Source organism: Schistocerca piceifrons, chromosome 3, assembly GCF_021461385.2.
Source record: "Schistocerca piceifrons isolate TAMUIC-IGC-003096 chromosome 3, iqSchPice1.1, whole genome shotgun sequence".
NCBI lineage: Eukaryota > Metazoa > Arthropoda > Insecta > Orthoptera > Acrididae > Schistocerca > Schistocerca piceifrons.
This window is the reverse complement of record NC_060140.1, coordinates 890,672,797-890,695,486: the sequence shown is the minus strand read 5'-3', so window position 1 is coordinate 890,695,486 and position 22,690 is coordinate 890,672,797. Positions and strand designations below refer to the sequence as shown.

General features: G+C 40.2%; 1 protein-coding gene across 1 annotated transcript in view; it reads right to left on the bottom strand.

Annotated features, from left to right (window-relative positions):
- LOC124789161 overlaps positions 1–22,690 on the bottom strand; it is a 189,944-nt gene that overhangs the window by 19,095 nt on the left and 148,159 nt on the right. The window contains exon 14 of the mRNA XM_047256456.1: positions 20,708–21,767. Coding sequence (XP_047112412.1) covers positions 20,708–21,767 — 1,060 coding nt within the window. The remainder of the gene's footprint in view (positions 1–20,707; positions 21,768–22,690) is intronic.

Here is a 22,690-nt window from a genome sequence, read left to right as displayed (position 1 = left end):
AGAACTAGAAACATTGAAATTAAAGAGAGAGACTAAATGAGATTAATGTTCCCTTACAAAAAAGCTAGGCCAAAATTAGACACAGTCAAATTGAGTAAAGTGTGGTGTGATGGAGAAAAACATGGCTATTCCTGAGGGCAGCTAGCACATGACGGAAAATTCAAGAAGATGCTTATCTCTACTACTACACATCGGCTAGATTGTACAAACTTCACACAACACATGGAGCAACAAAAGTGTACTTAGCACGGAAAATGAGTATTCGTTTTTCACCAAAAATGTAATGTTTGCTCAGTCACATTTATTTTCCACTCGTAGCAAATATCAACAAATGTCTTTGAAATTAATCACCTAACTCTTTCCACTCCAATCTCTCACATAGGCAACAGCAGTTGCGATGCTTTCCTCTTCCCACTGCCTAAATCAATATAATATCCGGTAAGTTGTCAACTCCCAGGCCTTGAAAAACCCACAATTTTCTAAATGTCCTGCTTTGCACTGAAATCTAGCTATGCATTCATTCACTTGGGACTCAATGTAGCTATTGTGTAGTTTGAGAAGTGAATTTCAACTGCTTGCTTTACTCTGAGGCCACATCAAATCTTTCATTCTTGGTAGAAGCAGGAAATGGAGAACGCCAAAAATGTAACTGAGAATTACACTACTGGCCATTAAAATTGCTACACCATGAAGACGATGTGCTACAGATGCGAAATTTAACCGGCAGGAAGAAGATGCTGTGATATGCAAATGATTAGCTTTTCAGAGCATTCACACAACGTTGGCACCAGTGGCGACACCTACATCGTACTGACATGAGGAAAGTCCAACCGATTTCTCATACACAAACAGCAGTTGACCAACATTGCCTGGTGAAACGTTGTGATGCCTCGTGTAAGGAAGAGAAATGCGTACCATCACGTTTCCAACTTTGAAAGAGGCTGGATTGTAGCCTATCGCGATTGGGGTTTATCGTATCGCGACATTGCTGCTCGCGTTGGTCGAGAGCCAATGGCTGTTGGCAGAATATGGAATCGGTGGGTTCAGGAGGTTAATACGGAATGCCGTGCTGGATCGTAACGGCCTCGTATCACTAGCAGTCGAGATGACAGGCATCTTATCCGCATGGCTGTAAATGATCGTGCAGCCATGTCTGGGTCCCTGAGGCAACAGATGGGAACATTTGCAAGACAACAACCACCTGCACGAACAGTTTGATGACGTTTGCAGCAGCATGGACTATCAGCTCGGAGACCATGGCTGCGGTTAACCTTGACGCTGCATCACAGACAGGAGAGCCTGAATGATGTACTCAACGATGAACCTGTGTGCATGAATGGCAAAACAACATTTTTTCGGATGAATCCAGGTTCTGTTTACAACATCATGATGGTCGCATCCGTGTTTGGCGACATCGCGGTGAACGCACATTGGAAGCGTGTATTCGCCATAGCCATACTGGTGTATCACCCTGCGTGATGGTATGGGGTGCCATTGGTTACACGTCACGGTCACCTCTTGTTCGCATTGACGGCACTTTGAACAGTGGACGTTGTTTTTCAGATGTGTTATGACCCGTGGCTCTACCCTTCATTCGATCCCTGAGAAACTCTACGTTTCAGCAGGCTAATGCACGACCGCATGTTGCAGGTCCTGTACGGGCTTTTCTGGATACAGAAAATGTTCGACTGCTACCCTGGCCAGCACATTCCCCAGATCTCTCACAAATTGAAAACGTCTGGTCAATGGTGGCCGAGCAACTGGCTCGTCAAAATACGCCAGTCACTACTCTTGATGATCTGTGGTGTTGTGTTGAAGCTGCATAGGCAGCTGTACCTGTACACACCATCCAAGCTCTGTCTGACAATGTCCAGGCGTATCATGGCCATTATTACAGCCAGAGGTGGTTGTTCTGGGTACTGATTTCTCACGGTCTATGCACCCAAATTGCGTGAAAATGTAATCACATGTCAGTTCTAGTATAATATATTTGTCCAATGAATACCCGTTGATCATCTGCATTTCTTCTTGGTGTAGCAATTTTAATGGCCCGTAGTGTATTTACTGTGTAGCACTAATTCCTTCTTTTCTGTACTTCGAATTTTTTCATGATGAGAACGCTTGTGGTGACCTGAACTACTACCCATACAGGAAATATTTTGAAACTAACAATCTCTGCAAACATGTTCAGACTAAAAGCAAAACATAATTTTAGGGTTTATAATCAATTAAATGGGGGTAAGAAGATTGGGGTTTAACATACCATCAAGGTCACACAAACTGATGAAAAACCTTGAATTGGACTAATATTACGACAGAAATTGGCTGTGTCCTTTTCAAAGGAACCTCCACAGCATCTCTTAAGACATTTAGGAAATCTACAGAAAACTTAAACCTGGACTGTGGGATGAGGATTTAAACCATGCTTTTTCTCAACATGAATCCAATGTGTTTACTACTGCAGCACCTTGATCCAAGGCTGATAGGTGTCAGTTCAGCTATTAAATGACAGCTAATCTCCAGTGAGTGGTCCTCTACCTCTTTACACCTAAGACAGGCTGTCTTCATTTAGATGCACAAACGTCTGCACGGAAAATGTCTTACTTTCACAGTGAAATGAAATGATTGTACGACATTGACGGCCAGGAGTCCCCGCGTGGAGAAGTTTGGCCACTGAGTTGCAAGTCTTTTCAGTTGACACCACAATGGGTGACTTGCATGTAGACGATGAGGACAACACACCAACCAGTCCCCGAATGGAGAAAATCTCCGAGACAGCCAGCAATTGAACCCGAACCCCTCGCATGGCAGTCAGACGTGCTGACAACTCAGCTAAGGAGGCAGATCTTTAATGATGTTTATAGTTAACTTTAAGAATCAATATTAAGTAAGCTGCAAAATAGATGGGCATAAAATGAGAGGAAAAAATAAATTGAACGTGGCTTTTTCTTTGTTTCTTATAATGGAGTGTGGTGAAAAGGAACAGCAAATATCCCACAGAGAGGAAAACGATTTGAGAATCTTTGTAGATCCAAACATAAATTAAACGCACATCTAATCACCTGCTCTCAAATCACTTGGTTATTTACAGGAATTAGGAGCAAAGTAAAGAACAATGCCTTACACAAATAGGTCTACAGTTTACATCAGTATATAATAGTTATCTGCTGAGTACTAACAGCAAAACTGAGAATATTATTAATGACATTGTCATACTGTAACTCTGTTATCAAAGGAATTACTCGAATGGGATGGTAATCAGTAGATTTAACGTACATGTACAGACAAGCAAATGAAACAATTTCAGAAAAATTGGGTGATTTATTCAAGAGAAAGAGCTCCATAAATTGAGAAAGTCAATAGCGTGTTGGTCCACCTCTGGCTGGTATGCAAGTAGTTATTAAGCTTGGATGTCCTCCTGAGGGTATTGTGCCAAATACTGTCCAACTGGCATATCAGATTGTCAAAATCCCAAGTTGGTTGGAGCACCCTGCCCATAATGCTCCAAATGTTCTCAACTGGGGAGAGGTTTGACTACATTGCTGCCCAAGGTAGGATTTGGCAAGCATGAAGACACGCAATAGAAATGCTCAACGTGCGTGTGTGTGTGTGTGTGTGTGTGTGTGTGTGTGTGTGTGTGTGTGTGTGTTGGCATTATCTTGCTGGAATGTAAGCCTGGGATGGTTTGTCATGAAGGGTAATAAAATGGAGTGTTGAATATCATGGATGTAATACATGGTGGGTGACAGCCAGTTTGGTATCCCACAACTGTCCATGGGTCTCCAGACACGTCTCTGGCCTAGAATCTTGTTGAGTGGGGTAGAATTGTCTTCAGTGATGAGTCCGCTTCAAACAGAGCTTCGATGACCAGTGAAGACATGCCTGGTGATGCCCCAACAGTGGTGGGATACCAAACTGTCTTTTGCCCACCACAGGGCCTAACAACATGGAGTGATAGTCTGGGGTGCCATTTCTTTTCAAAGCTGGACTCCTTTGGCTATCATCCATGGCACCCTGACAGCACAGTGGTACATCAACAATATTCAACGGCCAATTTTTACTTTTCACGGCAAGCCATCCTAGGCTCATATTTCAGCAAGATAATGCCCATCTGCACACAGTGAGGGTTTATACTGGTTGTTTTCTTGCTTGCGAAATCCTACTTCGGCCTGCAAGGTCACAAAATCTCTCCCCAATTACCAACATTTGGGGCATTATGGGTGGGGTCTTCCAGCTATCTAGGGATTGTGATGATCTAATGTGCCAATCAGACAGAATTTAGCATGGTGTCCCCCAGGACGACATGCAACAATTCTATCTATTAATACCCGGCCAAGTAACTGTTTGCAAAGGGCTACAGGTGGACAAATGTGTTATTGACTTGCTCTACTTGTTAAGCTCTTTCACTTTAACACAGCAATAATTTTCTCTGAAATAGTAATCATTTGTTTGTCTGTACATCTACCGATCTTCATCTCATTCGGATCGTTCCTTCATGGTACATCACTTTTTGTCTTTGAGTGTATATACCTTCTTTCACAAGGAAAAACACTTTCATTCATTTACTCAACACATTGTTTAAATCAAGGGAGGTTTTGTGGGATTTCTACCATCCTTTTAACATCAGGTTAATCCAAGGTCTCCATTCTCTGTAATGTCTAAGGAAGATTGCTCTAAGAAGCACAAATGCTGATTAGCTACCAGCTTGGGAGCTATGAGTTCACGACATCAGTCTGTAGCCAATTTACCAAGGTTTCTTGCCATTTATTGCTCCTTTCATGTGATGTTCACCTTAAACAATCCTACATGTGTGGTGAACGAGCATTAACCACTCTTTCCCATATTCACGTGTTAGTGGAGTACACTTTTATTAAAGAAACATTTAACAACGTACACTTTTTTTACCAAACAAACATTAAGCCGTAATTTGCTCTGCCCTCTCATTAAATGACACATACAAAATCAGAAACAATGATTTTACAATTGGTTTCAAAATAAAAGGCAAAGAACATTTGCGTAAAATTTCCATTTTCCATTAATCATTATATTTTGTAGCTTATTTTTACTACATTATAAACTACTCAGAAAACATTTTATGCTATCTTTGTGACTCACATAGTTATTTTTTTAAATCGTAAACCTATTTCTCAATTTTATTTTGATAAAATGTCTATGCATCGGAGGTAAATTAAACCACTTTCTCAGTGCAGTTCAATTCAGTATAACACGCTGTCTTCTGTTGAGAACAGGACGACCCAGCTTATGAACACTGCTCAATCCATCAATACACCTCAAAAGGTCATTTTACACTAGACTTGGCACACATTCTCACTTCACTGCCTGAAGTGGTGCCAGTATGAGTGCAGTAAGTTGCTCACTAACTTGGCATACAACACAGCAAGGGCATTTCTTATGAGGGGCAGGGAGAGGCAACTACTGCTCAACTAGGAAAAACTATAATTACGATATTTTTGTACTGCCAACCACAAGGACAATTGCATCAATTCAGTATCAGATTAAAGAATCTGGATATTAACTAGTGGCCAATATCCAGAATCGTCTGTTGTTAAATCTACAAACTACAGGGTGGCGCAGGGGAACGGGAAATTTTGAATGTTACAGTTTGCAGCACTGCAGCGCCGGCAGATGTTCGAAACTTTGCACAATTGATGTGAACGCATTGTCATTTAGTAATCATGGAGAATTGGACTGGTGCGGAACGTGCAGTAGCTGTGAGAGCGTTTTACAAAAATGGTGATAGTGCGACTGCCATGCAGAGAACATTTCAACAGCATTACTAGCTTGGATGTCAGGGACGTGTCCCATCTGCACATGCGATTACAACGTGGGTGCGTAATTTTGAAGAAACAGGATCTGCCTTGAAAAAGAAACCTCCAGGTGGCATTCCAACGGTACATACCCCAGAGAACATTGCAGCTGCTAGAGCTGCAATTGAGAGAAGTCCTCGCCGCTCCGTTCAACAGCACGCATCTTCGCTAGGGATTAAGCGGCGAAGCTTACAAAGAATACTGCACGAATTAGACTTCCATCCCTATAAGTTGCAGATTGTGCAACACTTACATGAACGAGACCAAGTGTCACGTATGGAGTTTAGTAGCCAGATACTGGCTAAAATCAACGAGGATGTGAATTTCCTTGGTAACTTATGGGTATCAGACGAAGCCCATTTCCACCTGAACAGATTCGTGAACAAACAGAATTTTAGTTATTGGGCACAGGACAATCCTGTGAGTTTCACTAGCGGCCACTACATAATAGCGTCAAGGTCACAATATGGTGTGATATATCATGTCATGGTGTTATCGGCCCTTATTTTTTCGAACATGAGGATGGTAGTGCAGTGACAGTAACAACCGCTCGATATGTTGAAATGCTTCATACATTCTTTACACCGAGACTGTACGAGCTTAATCTTAACGTCGAAAACATGTGGTTTCAGCAGGACGGAGCCACGTCACACACTGCTCGACAATCGATGACAGCAGTTCGTCAATTGTTTGGAAGATGCATTATTTCACGTAACGGTGACATTGCATGGCCTGAGAGATCCCCTGATCTTAGTGTGTGCGACTTCTTCCTGTGGGGATATCTTAAAGGCAAGGTGTACTGTACACGTCCTGCAACAACCCATGAACTGAAGGAGAACATTGAAAACGAAATCACTGCCATTCCCCACGATTTGCTACACCACGCATTCCAGAGTTTTCATAACAGGCTGTTAGAGTGTGATCACCAAATGGGAGCGCATCTTTCCGATGTCATCTTTAAAAAGTAAAGAGACACTTTTGGACATTTTGATTGTAAAGACATACTGAATAATGGCATACTGAATACATTCACTTTCATTAATAAATTACTAGTTTTATGAATTTATTCATGGAAATGACGTTATTTCGAAATTTCCCCGTTTCCCTGCGCCACCCTGTATATGGCCATTCTCCTCACAATTGTAAATGCCATATGGCTATGGGTTCTAAAAGCTTCCAACAGATTTTTGTTTTTCTTGTGCCAATATCAAATACAATGAAAACAATGACTGCTCAAAATATACATACATACTGAAACATTGCCTAACAGCAAAATAATATTTACAAATCCCATACAAACCATACTCTCCCATGTAAGTACACTGTACATAGTATGTACTAATATAAAATTGTAGTGTTAATGATTGGCGATTGAAACAAATTTTTCCTAAGGTTCTGAGTTTCATTTTCTAAGGAATTGTGTTTTGTTACCTCCAACCACTTCTCCTTTGACAAATCTTCTCCTAGCTCAGGTACTGGGCATATTCTTTTAGCAGAGTAATTTAATGCAACATTTAATCAATATTGTGAGAGACAAAACATCAAAATAGTGGTCACCCTTGGTCACCCATGGTCAACACCAGCTGATTACCTTTACACATTATGGCTCTCAAGTACGAAAAATGCCTTTTTGGAGGCAACTGGACGGAATGACAACTCAGACAGTAAGCAACTGTCCCCACATGATCAATTCTGTCCAAGTGTCCACTATAAACAATAGTACAAACATTCCAGAACTGTAATGCATGGAAAACATGGGAAAGTAAGCATTACATTTTGGTGATGCGTTTGTCTTACAAGACAAAGCATAAACATGACCTTGTCCACCTCACAAACATCTTCCTCCAGAATGCAGGTTTCAACTGAACAGATTTGTCTGCAGTTTTTACTGACTTGAACAATGAAGCTTGAGACCACTGAAACTAGCAGTGTGCTGTTATGAGAGCCTCTCTGATGCACTGGATGAGTTTAGAGGTCACTGGACAGGAATCAGATGGGCTCGAGCTGCAATACCTCTCTTTATTACTTTGTGGACAGCAAGCTGCGAGATATAAATGTAATTCAAACGTTCCAGTATTTAATCAATATATGTGTGTGTGTGTGTGTGTGTGTGTGTGTGTGTGTGTGTGTGTGTACTGCTCTTTCTTTTTGGTCTCAATGGTGGGCCTGATTACGCACACATCAGCATTTGCTGTGAGTGTTATGTAGTTGTCTGCGTAAGAGAGAGTCACTATGTGGACATATGTCTAGCAGGCCGCACTGGTCTGGTGTGTTCATAGAGTAGTATGTTTTATATTTTACATGTACGACTGTCTGTATAGTAATGACACTTCATTACAGAAAATTCTATAACTGTCACAATGGATGAAGTGTGGAACCGATAAATAATCATAGTCTTTGATCCACATTGGTTGACGTGTGTGTAAATCTGGGAATAAAATATCCTACTAATAAAGTCTGTGAGTCCACACCCACGCAGCCTGCACTTCAGGAGGAGGGTGAAAATCATGCAGACCTGGACAACGGATGATATGCAATCTTCGCATGTGGACAATGCAGAATACAGCAGTTGTCCTTAGCAGTGCCTCGTAAGAAGCTCGAAGTGCAAAACTGGATAGTGATAAAGGAAAAATAAGACTATGAATTTTAAATTACGTTGAAGATAATTACAAATTATTTTTAACTGCGTTGGACTTTGTGATTGGACACACAATGCCTACAACTTTGCGTTTGCATGAAAAGTATGTAGTTATTCTGAATCAGAGGAGAGTACAGAAAACTTTTAAAACAGTAAAATTAGAGAAAATTTGAAAGTGAATTTGGCTACAAAAATGCCAGTTACACATCCTGAAACCACATGCAAATACTTATTAGGAGGCACACATATTCAGGCATTGTTTGAATTCATTCACAATTTAAAAAATGAAATTGTTGCTGATTTTTTTGGTACACAGAGTATAGGGCGAACTAAGAGGTACAAAAAGTGCACTTGTAACAATATTAGAGAAGAAAAGTTGCTACTCACCATATAGCAGAGATGCTAAATCGTGACAGGCACAACAAAAAGATTTACAGAATTATAGCTTTCAGCCATTAAGGCCTTTTTCAACCACACGCACACACACAATCACACATATGCAAGCACACACACAATCACACATATGCAACTCACACACGTCTGCACTCTCAGGCAACTGAAACCACATTGCTAGCAGCAGCACCAGTGCGTGGCGGGAGTGGCAACTGGGTGGGGCTAAGGAGGAAGCTGGGGCGGGGAGGGGGAGGTATAGTATGGGGTGGCAGACAGTGAAGTGCTGCAGTTTAGATGGAGGGCAGGAGGGAAGGTGGGGAGGGTGGGTTGGGGGAGGTGTGGGGGGAGAAGTAGCAGAAAGGAGACAAATAAAAAATTAAAAGACAGGGTGTGGCAGTGAAATGATGGCTGTGTAGTGCTGGAATGGGAACAGGGAGTGGGCTGGATGGGTGAGGATAGTGACTAATGAAGATGGCGGCCAGGAGGGTTACGGGAACGTAGGATGTATTGCAGGGAAAGTTCCCACCAGGGCAATTCAGAAAAGCTGTTGTTGGTGGGAAAGATCCATATGGCACAGGCTGTGAAGCAGTCCCTGAAATGAGGGATATCATGTTTGGCAGAGTGTTCAGCAACAGGGTGGTCCACTTGTTTCTTGGCCACTGTTTGGCGGTGGCCATTCATGTGGACAGAAAGCTTGTTGGTTGTCATGCCTACATAGAATCCAGCACAGTGGTTGCAGCTTAGCTTGAAAATAACATGACTGTTTTCACAGGTAGCCCTGCCTTTGATGGGATAGGCGATGTTAGTGACCAGGCTGGAGTAGGTGGTGATAGGAGGATGTATGGGACAGGGTTTGCATCTAGTTCTATTACAGGGGTTATGACCCATGAGGTGTGTGTGTGTGTGTGTGTGTGTGTGTGTGTGTGTGTGATTGACAAAGGTCTTAATGGCCAAAAGCTATAATTGTGTGAATCTTTTTGTTGTGCCTATTGCGATTCAGCATCTCCACTACATGGTGTGTTCTCCAACATTGTTACATTCCATCCTGGATTTTCCATCATAAAAAGTGAACTTGTTGGTTTCATTTCACAAAAGCACAATGAGCTCAAGGCCAAAGTTTAGTGCAAACCCAGTAATCTTGAGGATTAAATAATCACAGTAAAGACACAGTCTGAAGAAAAAATGGTCCATTGTCAAGAATCTGCAGCTGAAACTTCCAATTTGTTCAGACAGCAGAATCAAGAAATTGCTGCTATAAAGCAAAAGTGCACTGACAATGTGGATGTTATACCAAGAAAGCTGGTGTACAAGCTAACAGTTTAGAACTTTAATCAAGATTTTATGACATTAGCAAAGTGGTATGCAAAATTATATCTTGAAATTTTTGAAAATGAGATTATACAGTATTCAATGAATGGAGTAGCAGACTTACTGCTACCATACCAGAACTTATTGTGAATCACAGTGAGGGCATGATAGCTATTTAAAAATTGAAGCTCACATGTGGGGCAGTAAAGCATCAGAAAAATGTTCCCCTTTCTGAGTTTGAAACAGCTTTTTGGAAACTGTCAGCAGGCTATCAAAGCATCTTTACTGTCACCATCAAATTACACACAGAAAGAGGGAAAAACATTGGGATAAAAATACATCTTTAGATGATCCAGAAAAAGATCACAAATTAATTGAAATTTTAATTCAAAGGTTGCCTTTTGCATAACGAGGAAAATTTACTTCGTCCTTTCACAATGCAATTGAAAAAGTGTGTGTCATATTATATAGCATGGATAATACTGATCCTTTCACCACATGAGAATAGGTTTCACTTAAATTACCGACTGTAAAATCACATAGATAGAAGGGAAAATGCATCACACAGAAACACAGATTACAGACACCCTAGGAAGATTGTAATAATTGTCGAGAGGATTATCGACCACAGAATGACAGACAAATTCACACAAGATCGAGAAAGGATGTTGTACGCATGCGAGGCTGACCTTTGCAATTATAATAAATGGAACTCGGTCCAAACCGTAATTGCAGTTAACGAGTCAGCACTTGTCATTAATAATAATCAGTATAACAGGGATTATGATGTAAGAGGTGACTTGATGCGAGAGTGGAAGAGATTATTGAAGGTGTGTTGGCGCACATTGTCGACAATGTTTGCAGTATTAACATTGAAGGGCTTGTAAATTTACATCTATACTCTGCAAACTATAGTGAGGCGCATGGCAGAGGGGATGTCCCACTGTACCCGTTATCAGAGTTTCTTCCTGTCCAACTCATGTATGGAGCACGGGAAGAATGGAAGAATGATTGTTTGAATGCAGTAATTATTCTAATCACATTCTTCTGGACAGCAGTGGGGTCAGGTATGTCCACTATTGAATAAATTACACCTCAGTTGAGTGAGATTTCACAGAGCCAATCTTTTCCTGTGGGCAGCATTCATTATTATCAATCCCCTGGGAAACACAGAAGTGAGCTACTTAAGAATCAGATATTACTGAAGTTTTACACTGATAGCAAAGAATACGATCACAGTTTCCTGGTAATTCAATCATTATTTTTTGGGTATATTTCAGGGACAGGGCAGATTACAGCAAATGCAAAGTGGATTTTGCTGGGTGCAAGTTATATATTCAGAAAGGTAATGAGGAAAGAGGAGTTGCATTTAGAGGATGTGTCAATAAGCAAGAATCATTTACAGACTATTTAAGTCATCCCGCAAGCTTTTGGCACACTTGGAGCAATTATTAATTAGCAGAATACAAAATTCACAAAAAATCAGTTCAGGACCTTAGGATACGTCAACACACCACGAGGATTCCAACCTGATTCGGACAAAATGGATGCTGTCAAATAATTTGCTGTAGCAAAGTGTACTAAACAGCTAAAGTCATATCTTGCATTTTGTATTTTTTGCAGACAATTCTTCATGGGATGTTATCAGCAGAACTTATGAAATTGTTATAAAGGGATACACTGCTGACAAGAACAGCATGGAACTTTCTATCTTGTAACATCTAAAGTGTGGAATGAAAATTATTACATCATCCTGGTTTGTCATTGAATTTTTTATTTAGAACCAGGCTCCAGAGATTATGTAATTGGCGTTGAATTGTGTCAGACGTTTGATGTCAACAGAAGTACAGTAAATGAGACAATAGCATCCGCTGTTCGATCACTGAAAGGGACAAAAAGTATACAGTAACAGAGAGATACTTTAACCATCATCACGGTAAGTTCTGATTTTCTCTTTTGGAAAAGTGTACAACTGCAATGACTGACAACACTGCACACTCTTTTCTAGGGAGATGTCATCTTACGTACAATCGTCATGAGCCGAGTGCTAACACACCACAGGAATTCGACTTTGATAAAAGATACGTATCTTGACAGATTAGCATCATACCTAACGCATTCACACATCTTTGTAGGGATACAAGGCTAATTTATAAAAGGTGTTAAAGAAGAAGAAAAGTTTGTCTGGGTATTGTCATGGAATATCAAAGCCGATCAACAACCAAAAATGGGGGAGCACAAATATAATGATTTGAATGAGATAAAAATTGTAAGTTATTATCTGAAAGAGCAGGAAATTTTGTTTCACAGATACAACATTAATTCTAACATGCTACTGAAAATGCTGTGAGGTATATTGAGAACAGCTATGTACATGTTGGACCATGCAGAAAGCTGAGCACTGCGGAGGACTAATGCACAGTATAATCCCAAGCAAATCATGTGAGATGCTCTCCACTGACTTGTAAATGTTATTCAGCCTCAGTCCATTCTTAGCGTTAAATCAAAATAATGAAACACAGTAAAATAAAATATATCCCTATGTTCCACTATAGACCAGCTTCCAACCCCGTGAAGCGCACTGTGCGTAAACTCTGACGTATTGTGGGAAACATCATTAGAAATGGTACGATAAGTTATTGGTCTCAGAGATTGATAACAACAGCCTCCCCTATGACAGTACAGGAAAGCCATCTTGGCACTGTTCTCTTTGATGAAAATCCGTGTAGTATTTTTGAGCATTTTATAACTTTTCTGCGGAGAATAACTGCATCACCAATCCTACATCTCATGAAGGAAGAAAGCTAACAAGAAAGAAGCATGGCCAAGAGGCATTCTTGTGAGTACACTGGATGCTGAAGTAGCAATAAGCAAAGAAGAAACCTGAAATCTTATCATTCTACACGGCAATGAAGTATGGGATGGACGTGGTTGATCAATGACTTAACTATACAACAAAAGTTGCGCGTAGGAGATGGCTGATGCACATCTTGTACTTGTCTTTGACATGGTAGCAATGAATATATGGGCCATCTACAAAATAGTAACGAACAAGAAAATGGAAAAGAAGCAGCTCACACTTCAGCTGGAGAATGAGCTTAGTGGATCGGAAGTGCAGGAAGGGGAACAGACCAAAGAAGAGGAAATGGACCAAAATCATCTAGAAAGTGGAAGAAGTGCCAAATTAGCCTCTACAAAGACCACATGAAAAGCGACAACTGTATGAAGTGCCACAAAGCTGTGTGCGGCAAAATTGTACATAAAACAGACATCACCTGTGTGGCTTGCACCTAGCTAGCACATTCGAATGGCTTTAGTAGAAAGTGCAACATTGGTATGTGTAGAACATGTGCAAGTGTGATACGGACCACAAATACGGATGTGTTTCGAATGTTCGAAAAACAGTAAATATATGAACTTCTACAGTTTAAGAAATTTGTTAGCATTGTTAGCTGCAACATGCAGCAGACGTGCTTTTTTGGTGCTGCACATTTTACCAATTTTGATCGAGCATATTTTACTGTTGACACAGCTTCTTCTGTGATATCTTTCATCGATTGCATCAATACCCATTATTATCGAAATATATTGGTAAATTTCAAACATCCACAAACACCAGAATAAACTACACTGGTGTCCAAAATAAAACGTTCCAATAAACAGAAATTTTGTAAGGTTGCATTTATTTTGCCACAAAACTGTATAAACACGTGATGGTAAACCAGAAACAATGTAAAGAATACAGAATGTAATCAACTACATAACAGTAGCCAAAAATGTCCTCCCTCCCCCTCCCCCAAACTTAACGGATTTGCACACACATTTTGACAACTGGTCAATGTGCTCATATGGTGTGTGACCAACTCTGGCACCGATACAGGCCTGACAACAACAGGAAGTGCTGTAAACACGTCATCAATCTCATGTTCAAGTAATAACATCTATTCTTCCTGCAGAGCTGCTCACAAGTCTTTGAGAGTGGTTGGTGGGTGCTGACATGATACAGCCGTCTCCCTACTGCATCTCAGACACGCTCTAAGGGATTCCAATCAGGAGATTTAGCAGACCACACAATGCGTGCAATATCTTCTGTTTCCAAAAAAAGATCAACCACCCGTGCTTATGAGGTCCACCAATACAAAATCTGGACCCACTGCATCTCGCAACAATCATACATGTGATTCCAAGATCTCCTCAAGCTACCTGACAGCAGTGACTAACATTATCACAGCCCACACCATTAGGGGTCCTCCTGCATATCTGTCTCTTTAAATAATGTTTGGGTCCCAAAATAGTGTTCCACATTTCCTCCAGATGTGAATCCATCAAGAATCACTCTCCAGACCAAATTGGCACTCATCTGAGAAAAGAACACTGGCCCACCGTTCGACCATACAGATAGCATGTTGACGGCTCCACTCTAGACGTTCCCTTCTGTGAAGACATGTCAGAGAAACAGACAGCAGGTATCCAACAATAAAGGCCACACTGTTGACGTCTTCTATATACCGTTTGCCTTGATCCAACACATCCAGGGGATGCTGTGAGGTAAGATGCCACTTGCAGTTCCGTACTAAGGCAGTACCATAGTGCCCCTGCAGCCAAATAACGGTCCACTCTTTCTGATGTCACATGTGGTCGGCCCTGTCCTTGTCTCCAGGATACAGATTCGTTCTCTATAAACTATCACCTCATTTGAGAAACAACAGAACAGTTCACATTAAGCCATCAGGCCACATCAGTTTACGATTCTTCTGCTTCAATTCTTTCTATGGCCCCCCACAGCAGAGTGTCTTTATGTGTCTTCTCTCTGCCATACTGCACTATCTGTGGCTGTGTACAAAGCGAATAAGGATGTGGGTCTACTCTGCAAACACTACCCCACCCAATAGGTGTCCCGATGTCATTGCTGGAGCTATTGTCCATTGATCGGAATGCCATCTTCTATACAGAACAAGATTGTAATGACATCTGTTGACAGTTTGTATGGTTATATTGTGAATTAGACACAGAATGGGGAAAGAGCATTTTGTTGCTTTAATTTTGGACACCAGTGTAGTATTGTTATCGTAGATTGTAAATTTAAACTAAATTGTGCTCTTTTAAAATTGTTAAGGAATGTAGGACTATGTTCATTCAAAACACTTTCTCTAATTTCATTGTCCAACTACATGAGAAATAGGTTAGTTTCAGAATTTTCAGATGCTCAAAAAATTTTATTTTCGTAAGTTATGGTACGAGTGTTTTGGAAACATAATTTAAATCATAGCAAATCAGTGTTTGTAGTTCACCATTCAGCCAAAGTATACATCATCCCTGAATTTTATTGTATATCACTGCAAATCAACATGTGTCTTTGAGAATTTTTGGAAGCGACCATTGTCTTTTTCATAATTTATGAGCAATCAGGGTTTGTGATTTATTTACTGTAGTACTTTTTCTAACTGACATTTTGTGTTACATCTAATTTCCCTTAAAGAGAAGTAGCCTTATATATTTTCTGCATTTATCATAAATTAACCCTGTTTCAGAGTTTGTAACAATGATAATTAACATAAAAACGTTTTAGGAAACTATTAATTTCTACCACAGGTTTTTGTGTTGCCTTAATAAAAACCTCGGTTTGCATATCTGCTTTGATTCTTATACAGATTTAGCAACTTTTTAGTTCTACAGATCAAAAGATAATCAGCAGATTTAATTAAAAGTCCTTTGTTCACTGCCCTGTATTACATTGCACCAGCCAAAATGGAGCCCCACTGTGAATGCTGCTCTCAAACATGGGATGACCTGGTTGATGTTCGTAAGCAGCTGGGGATCACACTGACTACTGTCAAATGATTGACAGCTGCTGTGAACTGGTCTGTTGGAAGAGCTCCTGGGAGTCGTGTACCTGCGATACCTGTACAAGAGGTACCTCAAGTATTATTCTCTCCTGTGGATCCTATCTACTCAGCAAGTGACATGTCAATGGAAGATATAGGCGTCCCTTGGATGGGGACTATGGAGGACTAGGGGTGTCGTACCAATCCCCCTAACCAACAAGTATGATCCGCTGTCTTTCACTGAAACTGAGCCAGTGGGACTCATTACACCTGTTAAGGGGAAACCTCTTTTGTTTGGTGTCAGGAGTTAGCAAATGCAAAAGGTTAGGGTCTATTAATTGTCAGCAGTTCAAACGTGCAGCAAATGATGGTACCCCTTAGGGAAATACGCAGCAAGGGGGCAGGAAAGGACACCAGGTGCGCTAACTGTGTATCCCTGGAGGCCGCACTGAACATGTTGAAGAGGCTATTCCAGCTGTAGGGTTCTCCTAAATAGGTCAGGTATGCACTATACTTCAGAGACTGATACTCGTGTACCTGACTGTGTGTGGGGTGCAGACAAGGGTCTTTTAGATTAGGCGACTCTCCAACCAATCCACATAACGATGGCTGTAGGAAACACAGAAGGATCAGTGAAAGATTGAAAGAGAGCATTAAAATCCTAATGCTTACTGCCAAAGTACCAACACTCATGAAAAGCAATGAAGCTCACATAAAACTAGGTACAGAAAGCTGGCTGAAAACTGAAATTGACAGTACTGAGATTTTTGGGGATAATTTAAATATATATCGAAAATTTAAATGTATATCGAAAGGATAGGCAAATGGGAAATTGAAGTGGTGTATTTGTCGCAGTAGACAAAAAACTCAAATTCACTGAGGAAGAAATTTAAGCTGCATGTAAGAGTGTTTGGGCAAGACTCAGTATCATGGGTAGGCATAAAATGATGAATGGATCCTTCTACCGCCCACCAGACTCATATCCTGATGTAAATGAAAACTTGAAAACCTCAGTTCACTTGTTCGTTAAGTTCCCCAATCATAATGTAATCATCGGTGGAGATTTTAATCATCCAAGAATTTATTGGGAAAATTACAATTTTGTTAGTAGTGGTTGTGATAAGACACACTGTGAAACTTGTCTAAATGTCTTCTCTGAAAACTACCTAGAACAGATAGTTAAGAACCCCACTCATGATGGAAATATATTGGATTTAATGACAAAAAAAATAGACCTGACCTCTTTGCGGATGTCCACACTGAAAGTGGTTATTAAAGACTATGATGCAGTTATGGCAACAATGATAACCAAAGTACGAAACACAATTAAAACAAATAAAGATATATACGTTCAGTACACTAGACAGAAAAACGGTAATGTCTTTCCTCAGTGAGAAACTTTAAACTTTCAGCACAGGGCAGGAGCGTGTAGAGGAATTCTGGCTCAAGTTAAAAAGAATAATTGACCATGCACTGGACAGATACGTACCCACTACAACAGGTCATAATGGGAGGAACCTTCCATTATAGAGAGTCAGAGACTCCTGCATAATAGGCGTAAAACAAAGCACAGTTACAGTCCAGTCCCTAGCAAATGAGACAGCTACTGAAATTGAGGGTAGCAAAGCAAGAGCTGAAATGCTTAACTCCGTTTTCATACGTTCCTTTACAAAGGAAAACCTAGGAGAACTGCCCCAACATAATCCTTGTACCACTGAAAAGATGGTATTGAGAAACGGCTGAAATCGTTAAAATTGAACAAAGCTCCAGGGCTCGACAGAATCCCTGTCAGATTCTAAACTGAATTTGAGGTCAAGTTAGCTCCTCGTCTCACTGTAATCATTGTAGATCCCTCGAATAAAAAACTGCCTAGTTCTTGCAAAACGGCATAGGTCACACCTGTCTACAAGAAGGGTAGTAGAAGTGATCCACAAAACTACCGCCCAACATCCATGACGTTGATTTGTTGCAGAATCTTATAACATATTCTCAGCTCAAATTTAATGATGTATCTTGAACAGAATGGTTTTCGAAAACATAAATCGTGTGAAACCCGACTTGCACTTTTCTCACGTGACACACTAAAAGCTTTGGATCGAGGCAACCAGGTATATGCACTATTTCTTGATTTCCGAAAAGCATTTGACTGAGTACCGCACCTACGCTTATTGTCAAAGGTACGATCACATGGGGTATTGAGTGAAATTTGTGACTGGACTGATGACTTTTTGGTAAGACAGCTTGTAATCTTGAAGAGTCAGTCAGATATAGAAGTAACTTTGGGTGTGTCCCCGCGAAATGTGTTGGGTCTCTTGCTTTATGTGTTGTATATTAATGATCTTGCAGACAATATTAATATTTAAATCAAGCTTTCTGGAGATGATGCAATTATCTGTAATGAAGTACTATCTAAGAGAAGCTGCATAAATATCCAATCAGATCTTGATAAGATTTCAACATGGTGCAGAGATTGGCAACTTGCTTGAAATGTTTAGTAATGTAAAATTGTTCCACTCACAAAACAAAGAAACATAGTATCCTATGATTATACTATCAATGAGTCACTGTTAGAATCTGCCTACTCATACATATACCTGGTTGTAACACTTTGTAGGGATATGAAATGGAATGATCATTTAGGCTCACTTGTGGGTAAAGCAGGTGGGAGACTTTAGTTTATTGGTAGAGTACTGCGGAAGTGCAATCAATCTACTAAGAGACTGCTTACCAATCAATTGTGTGTCCCATCCTAGAATATTGCTCAAGTGTGTGGGACCTATACCACATAGAACAGGGGATATTGAATATATACAGAGAAGGGCAGCACGAATGGTAGCAGGTTTCTTTAATCCAGGGGAGAGTGTCACATAGATAATGAAGGAATTGAATCGCAGACTCTCGAAGAAAGATGTAAACTATTCCAAGAAAGTCTATTGGCAAAGTTTTAAGAACCGGCTTTAAATGATTATTCTAGAGATATACCAACAACACCCTACGTATCGCTCACACAGGGATCGTGAGGATAAGATTAGAATAATTACTGCATGCACAGAAGCATTCGAACAATCATTCCTCCCACACTCCTTAAAGGAATGGAACAGGAAGAAACCTTACATTACTGGTACAATGGGACGTACGCTCTGCCATGCACCTCACATTGGTTTGTGGAGTATACAGATTTAGATAGACACAGACATGTCAAATTGATGATATTTTTTGTTAAAATAAGCAAATGTACTAATTATCAAGTTATTTAACCGCTGTTGTAACTCGCAGAAAGATACAAGTCTGAAAATATTTTACTGTCACTTTAGGAATGTCACGAAGCCCTGCTGTTCCAGTATTAAACAGCAGATGAGCTAATGTCGCATGTGTTACAGCATTGTTTGCACTAAGCTGAAGTTTGTGTGTCACCTTCACATGTCAGAAGATGTGGATGAGGCAGCGAGAAAAACTTTATATACATCTATACTATTTTGTAATGCACAGACAGAAAGACGGTGATGCACGTGTGTTTCAAGGTATTTCGTTTTTGTCGGAGTAACTTACGTTTACTAGTTTCTTGTTGCCGGGCATGGTCAAGTGGCGTCACTGGGAGCAGCATCTGCCATTATGGAAGGCACTATGTCACAGTATGATGTGGTGTGTTGAAGCTACGATTCTGGTTTGTCAGAGGGCAACTCACCCTTGTCACCGTCACTGCAGCTGGGGACGTCAATGCCTTATCGCACACCTACCTGACCATCATTGAGGTGGGTGTGTGTGTGTGTGTGTGTGTGTGTGTGTGTGTGTGTGTGTGTGTGTGTGTGTGTGTGTGTGTGTTTTTTAATGCCCCCCCCCCCCCCCCTCTGACATTTTGAACTGTAAAGTGTTCTTTTTCTTTTGCTTTCCTGCACCTACACTCAGGTATTCCCGTTTTGCATCAATTTGTCATGTGTTGTATCTGTCTGAATTTTCTGTTGTGTAAAAGAGCGCATTGATATTTCTTGCTGATGTCAACGATGGGCCTGGTTTAGCAGATGCCAGCATGCTATCAGGTTTGTGCAATAGTACACGAGAGAACAAATCACTGTGTAGACGTGTGTCTGACAGGTTGCACTGGTCTGACACTTTTATTGAGTAGTACTTTTATATTTTACCTGTAGAGCAGTCTGTATTGTAGTGACACGAGGTTTTCGATTCAATAAGAGTCACTATATACCTTACTGGAATGATTGATAAATGTAGACTTCGTTCAACATTGGTTGACTTGTGTTAACTTGCGACTGTTGCAGACATTTCCTGAACCTGACAACACAGGATTTATGAGGAGGAGGACCAAAACCCCAAAACCATTTACAGTGAATAGATGATAGGGACACTACCCATGAGGATATAACACATTATAAGGAGAACATACTACAAAAAATATTACTCAGGAATCGATCTCGATTTCAAAGATGTGAAAAAATGGACTCTTTCATATAATCTGCCTTCATTTTGGTTACTGTATTGTTTTTACTTTACAGTAAAGTTATTTTTTGATTTGGAATTCCCTTTCTTTCATTCACTGCTTCCCTTGAAACTATAGCACCCCCCCCCCCCCCCCCCCCAACACACATGCACACAGGAAGAACAAAACCTTTACTGAGCAGTTTACCTACATGTATCAACAACATGCACACAAAAGACCACCACCAGGAAAGTATGACTATTAACACTATTGGAACACATACCTGTTACTGTTTTGTTTCCACTTCCAGATGCTGTATGAGATGCAAACACAGCAGCTCCTCTGGCTTGTCGCAAGTTGGTAGACACTGTGAACTCGTTATCCGACCGGACACTGTCTTCCTTACAATTACCATTTTCAAGTATTTCCCTGCATCCTGCTTCCAATAAATCATCACTCATGGCTATATTCCAGTCTCCCAAAATTGAATCAAATTCTTTTTGGTTTAACACATCATCTTGCCATTGTGTAGAATTTTCATTGGCCTCCTTTACACCCACAAGAGAATCCGCTGGAACAACTTTTTCTTGTCTCTCTTCTGTTCTTCCAACATATGTCTTCACCAAATTTCTCACTGTTACAGTCTCATTGGACACAACCACCAATCCTTCTTGTACAGGTTTCTGATGATTTTGTTTTGTGTTTAGGGTTTCTATGTCTTCACTTGCTGCTGTCTGATTCAAGTTATTATCTTTGGGCTCTGCATTATCATCATTCATTATTTTCTCAACAGCCTGACTGGGTAGCGATAAGTCCTTTGTGCACTCATCATAGCCTGAGGAGCGGGAGGAGATTTTATTCTTCGATTTACTAACTCCTGAACAGTAAGTTTCATCTTTGGTATCATTTGTACATTGTCTACTGATGCTTGTTTCAATGGCAGGTTGTGTTTGATCTGTGTCAGTGTTTGGTAATTTTGAGAGTAAAATCTTATCTGCCTTCTGCACTAGAGAGCTACGACCACTACCTAATGAATTTTTCTGGGCATCTGTACTATTACTTTCTTCGGAATGATACTGTAGTCTGTCATTGTCACAGAGAGAGTCGCCAAACGATTTGAATACCATTTCACAAACTTCAGAACTTTTATTCTGAAAGCCTTCCAAATTCACTGTGTAGTTTTTATCCGCTAACTTCTGAGAACTGCAATCATCAGATTTCCGAATTACAGCTGCCAATCCCCCTCTTTGTTGAATCCGCTGACCCTTTCTTCGGGAACGTGATGAATTAACTTCTGCTGCTGTAGCTCCAGCTTTGATTCTGTTGAGCTTTTCTTCATAAACCTGGTTTTAAAAGAGTAAACATTTTAAAGACAAAATTTAACTGCTCAAAACAAAAAGAAATTTTGTATCATTAAAATCTAAAATTCTCTCACTCAATGATAAATGTAACAAATCCATATTATGAAAAAGCAGAAAATAAATTGAATTATCTCTAGAATTCTGCAAATCAATGAGAATTTGCTAAGATCAAATGATCACAGAATTATATTTGTTCAGAGATAAGGGGGAGAGGAGAGCAACAGAATGAGAAAAATAATGTGTCTAAGTGTGTGAAATAAACAATGAAAAGGCCCACAAAAGATTGTGGAGCACAAATTAATGGAATAACTGGGACTGCCAGGAGGGTAGGTATTAAAATCGTGAAATTATTCCGATAGGGAAATCAAGTGGCATATGATACAGATAAAGAAAAACAGCACACCCATCAAGTATGAACAGAACAAGCAATGAAACTTACAACTCATGCCCTTTACTCTTCTGATACAAAGCTTTACTCTGTTGTGTGAGACAACTGGACAACCCACCACATATGCTTTAACTAGAAGCTTCCCAGATCAAATGTGGCTCGAAATGGAAAGTTTTTAGACCAGATCTCTATAATCTTGCTGTTATCCTTTCTCTTTGAAAGGTTTTATGTCACATGTTACTTATGTTTGTAATAACCAAAGCTATCCATAGGTTTAACGTCTATGAAAATGAAATGTTGGCTCACATTTATGTGGAAGCCTACATTTTAAGTTAATAAAGGATAGAACTGAAAATATTCTGTAATGATTTTCAAATGATCATCCAAATAAGAATAGATCAATGTAAGCAGAGTATGTATACTAGTAATGGATCAAGCTATAGATATGCTTCATGTGTATTCCCTTACAGTGTCAGCACATTAAAATAAGGTGAGTGGAATTGCTCTCCAAATTTTA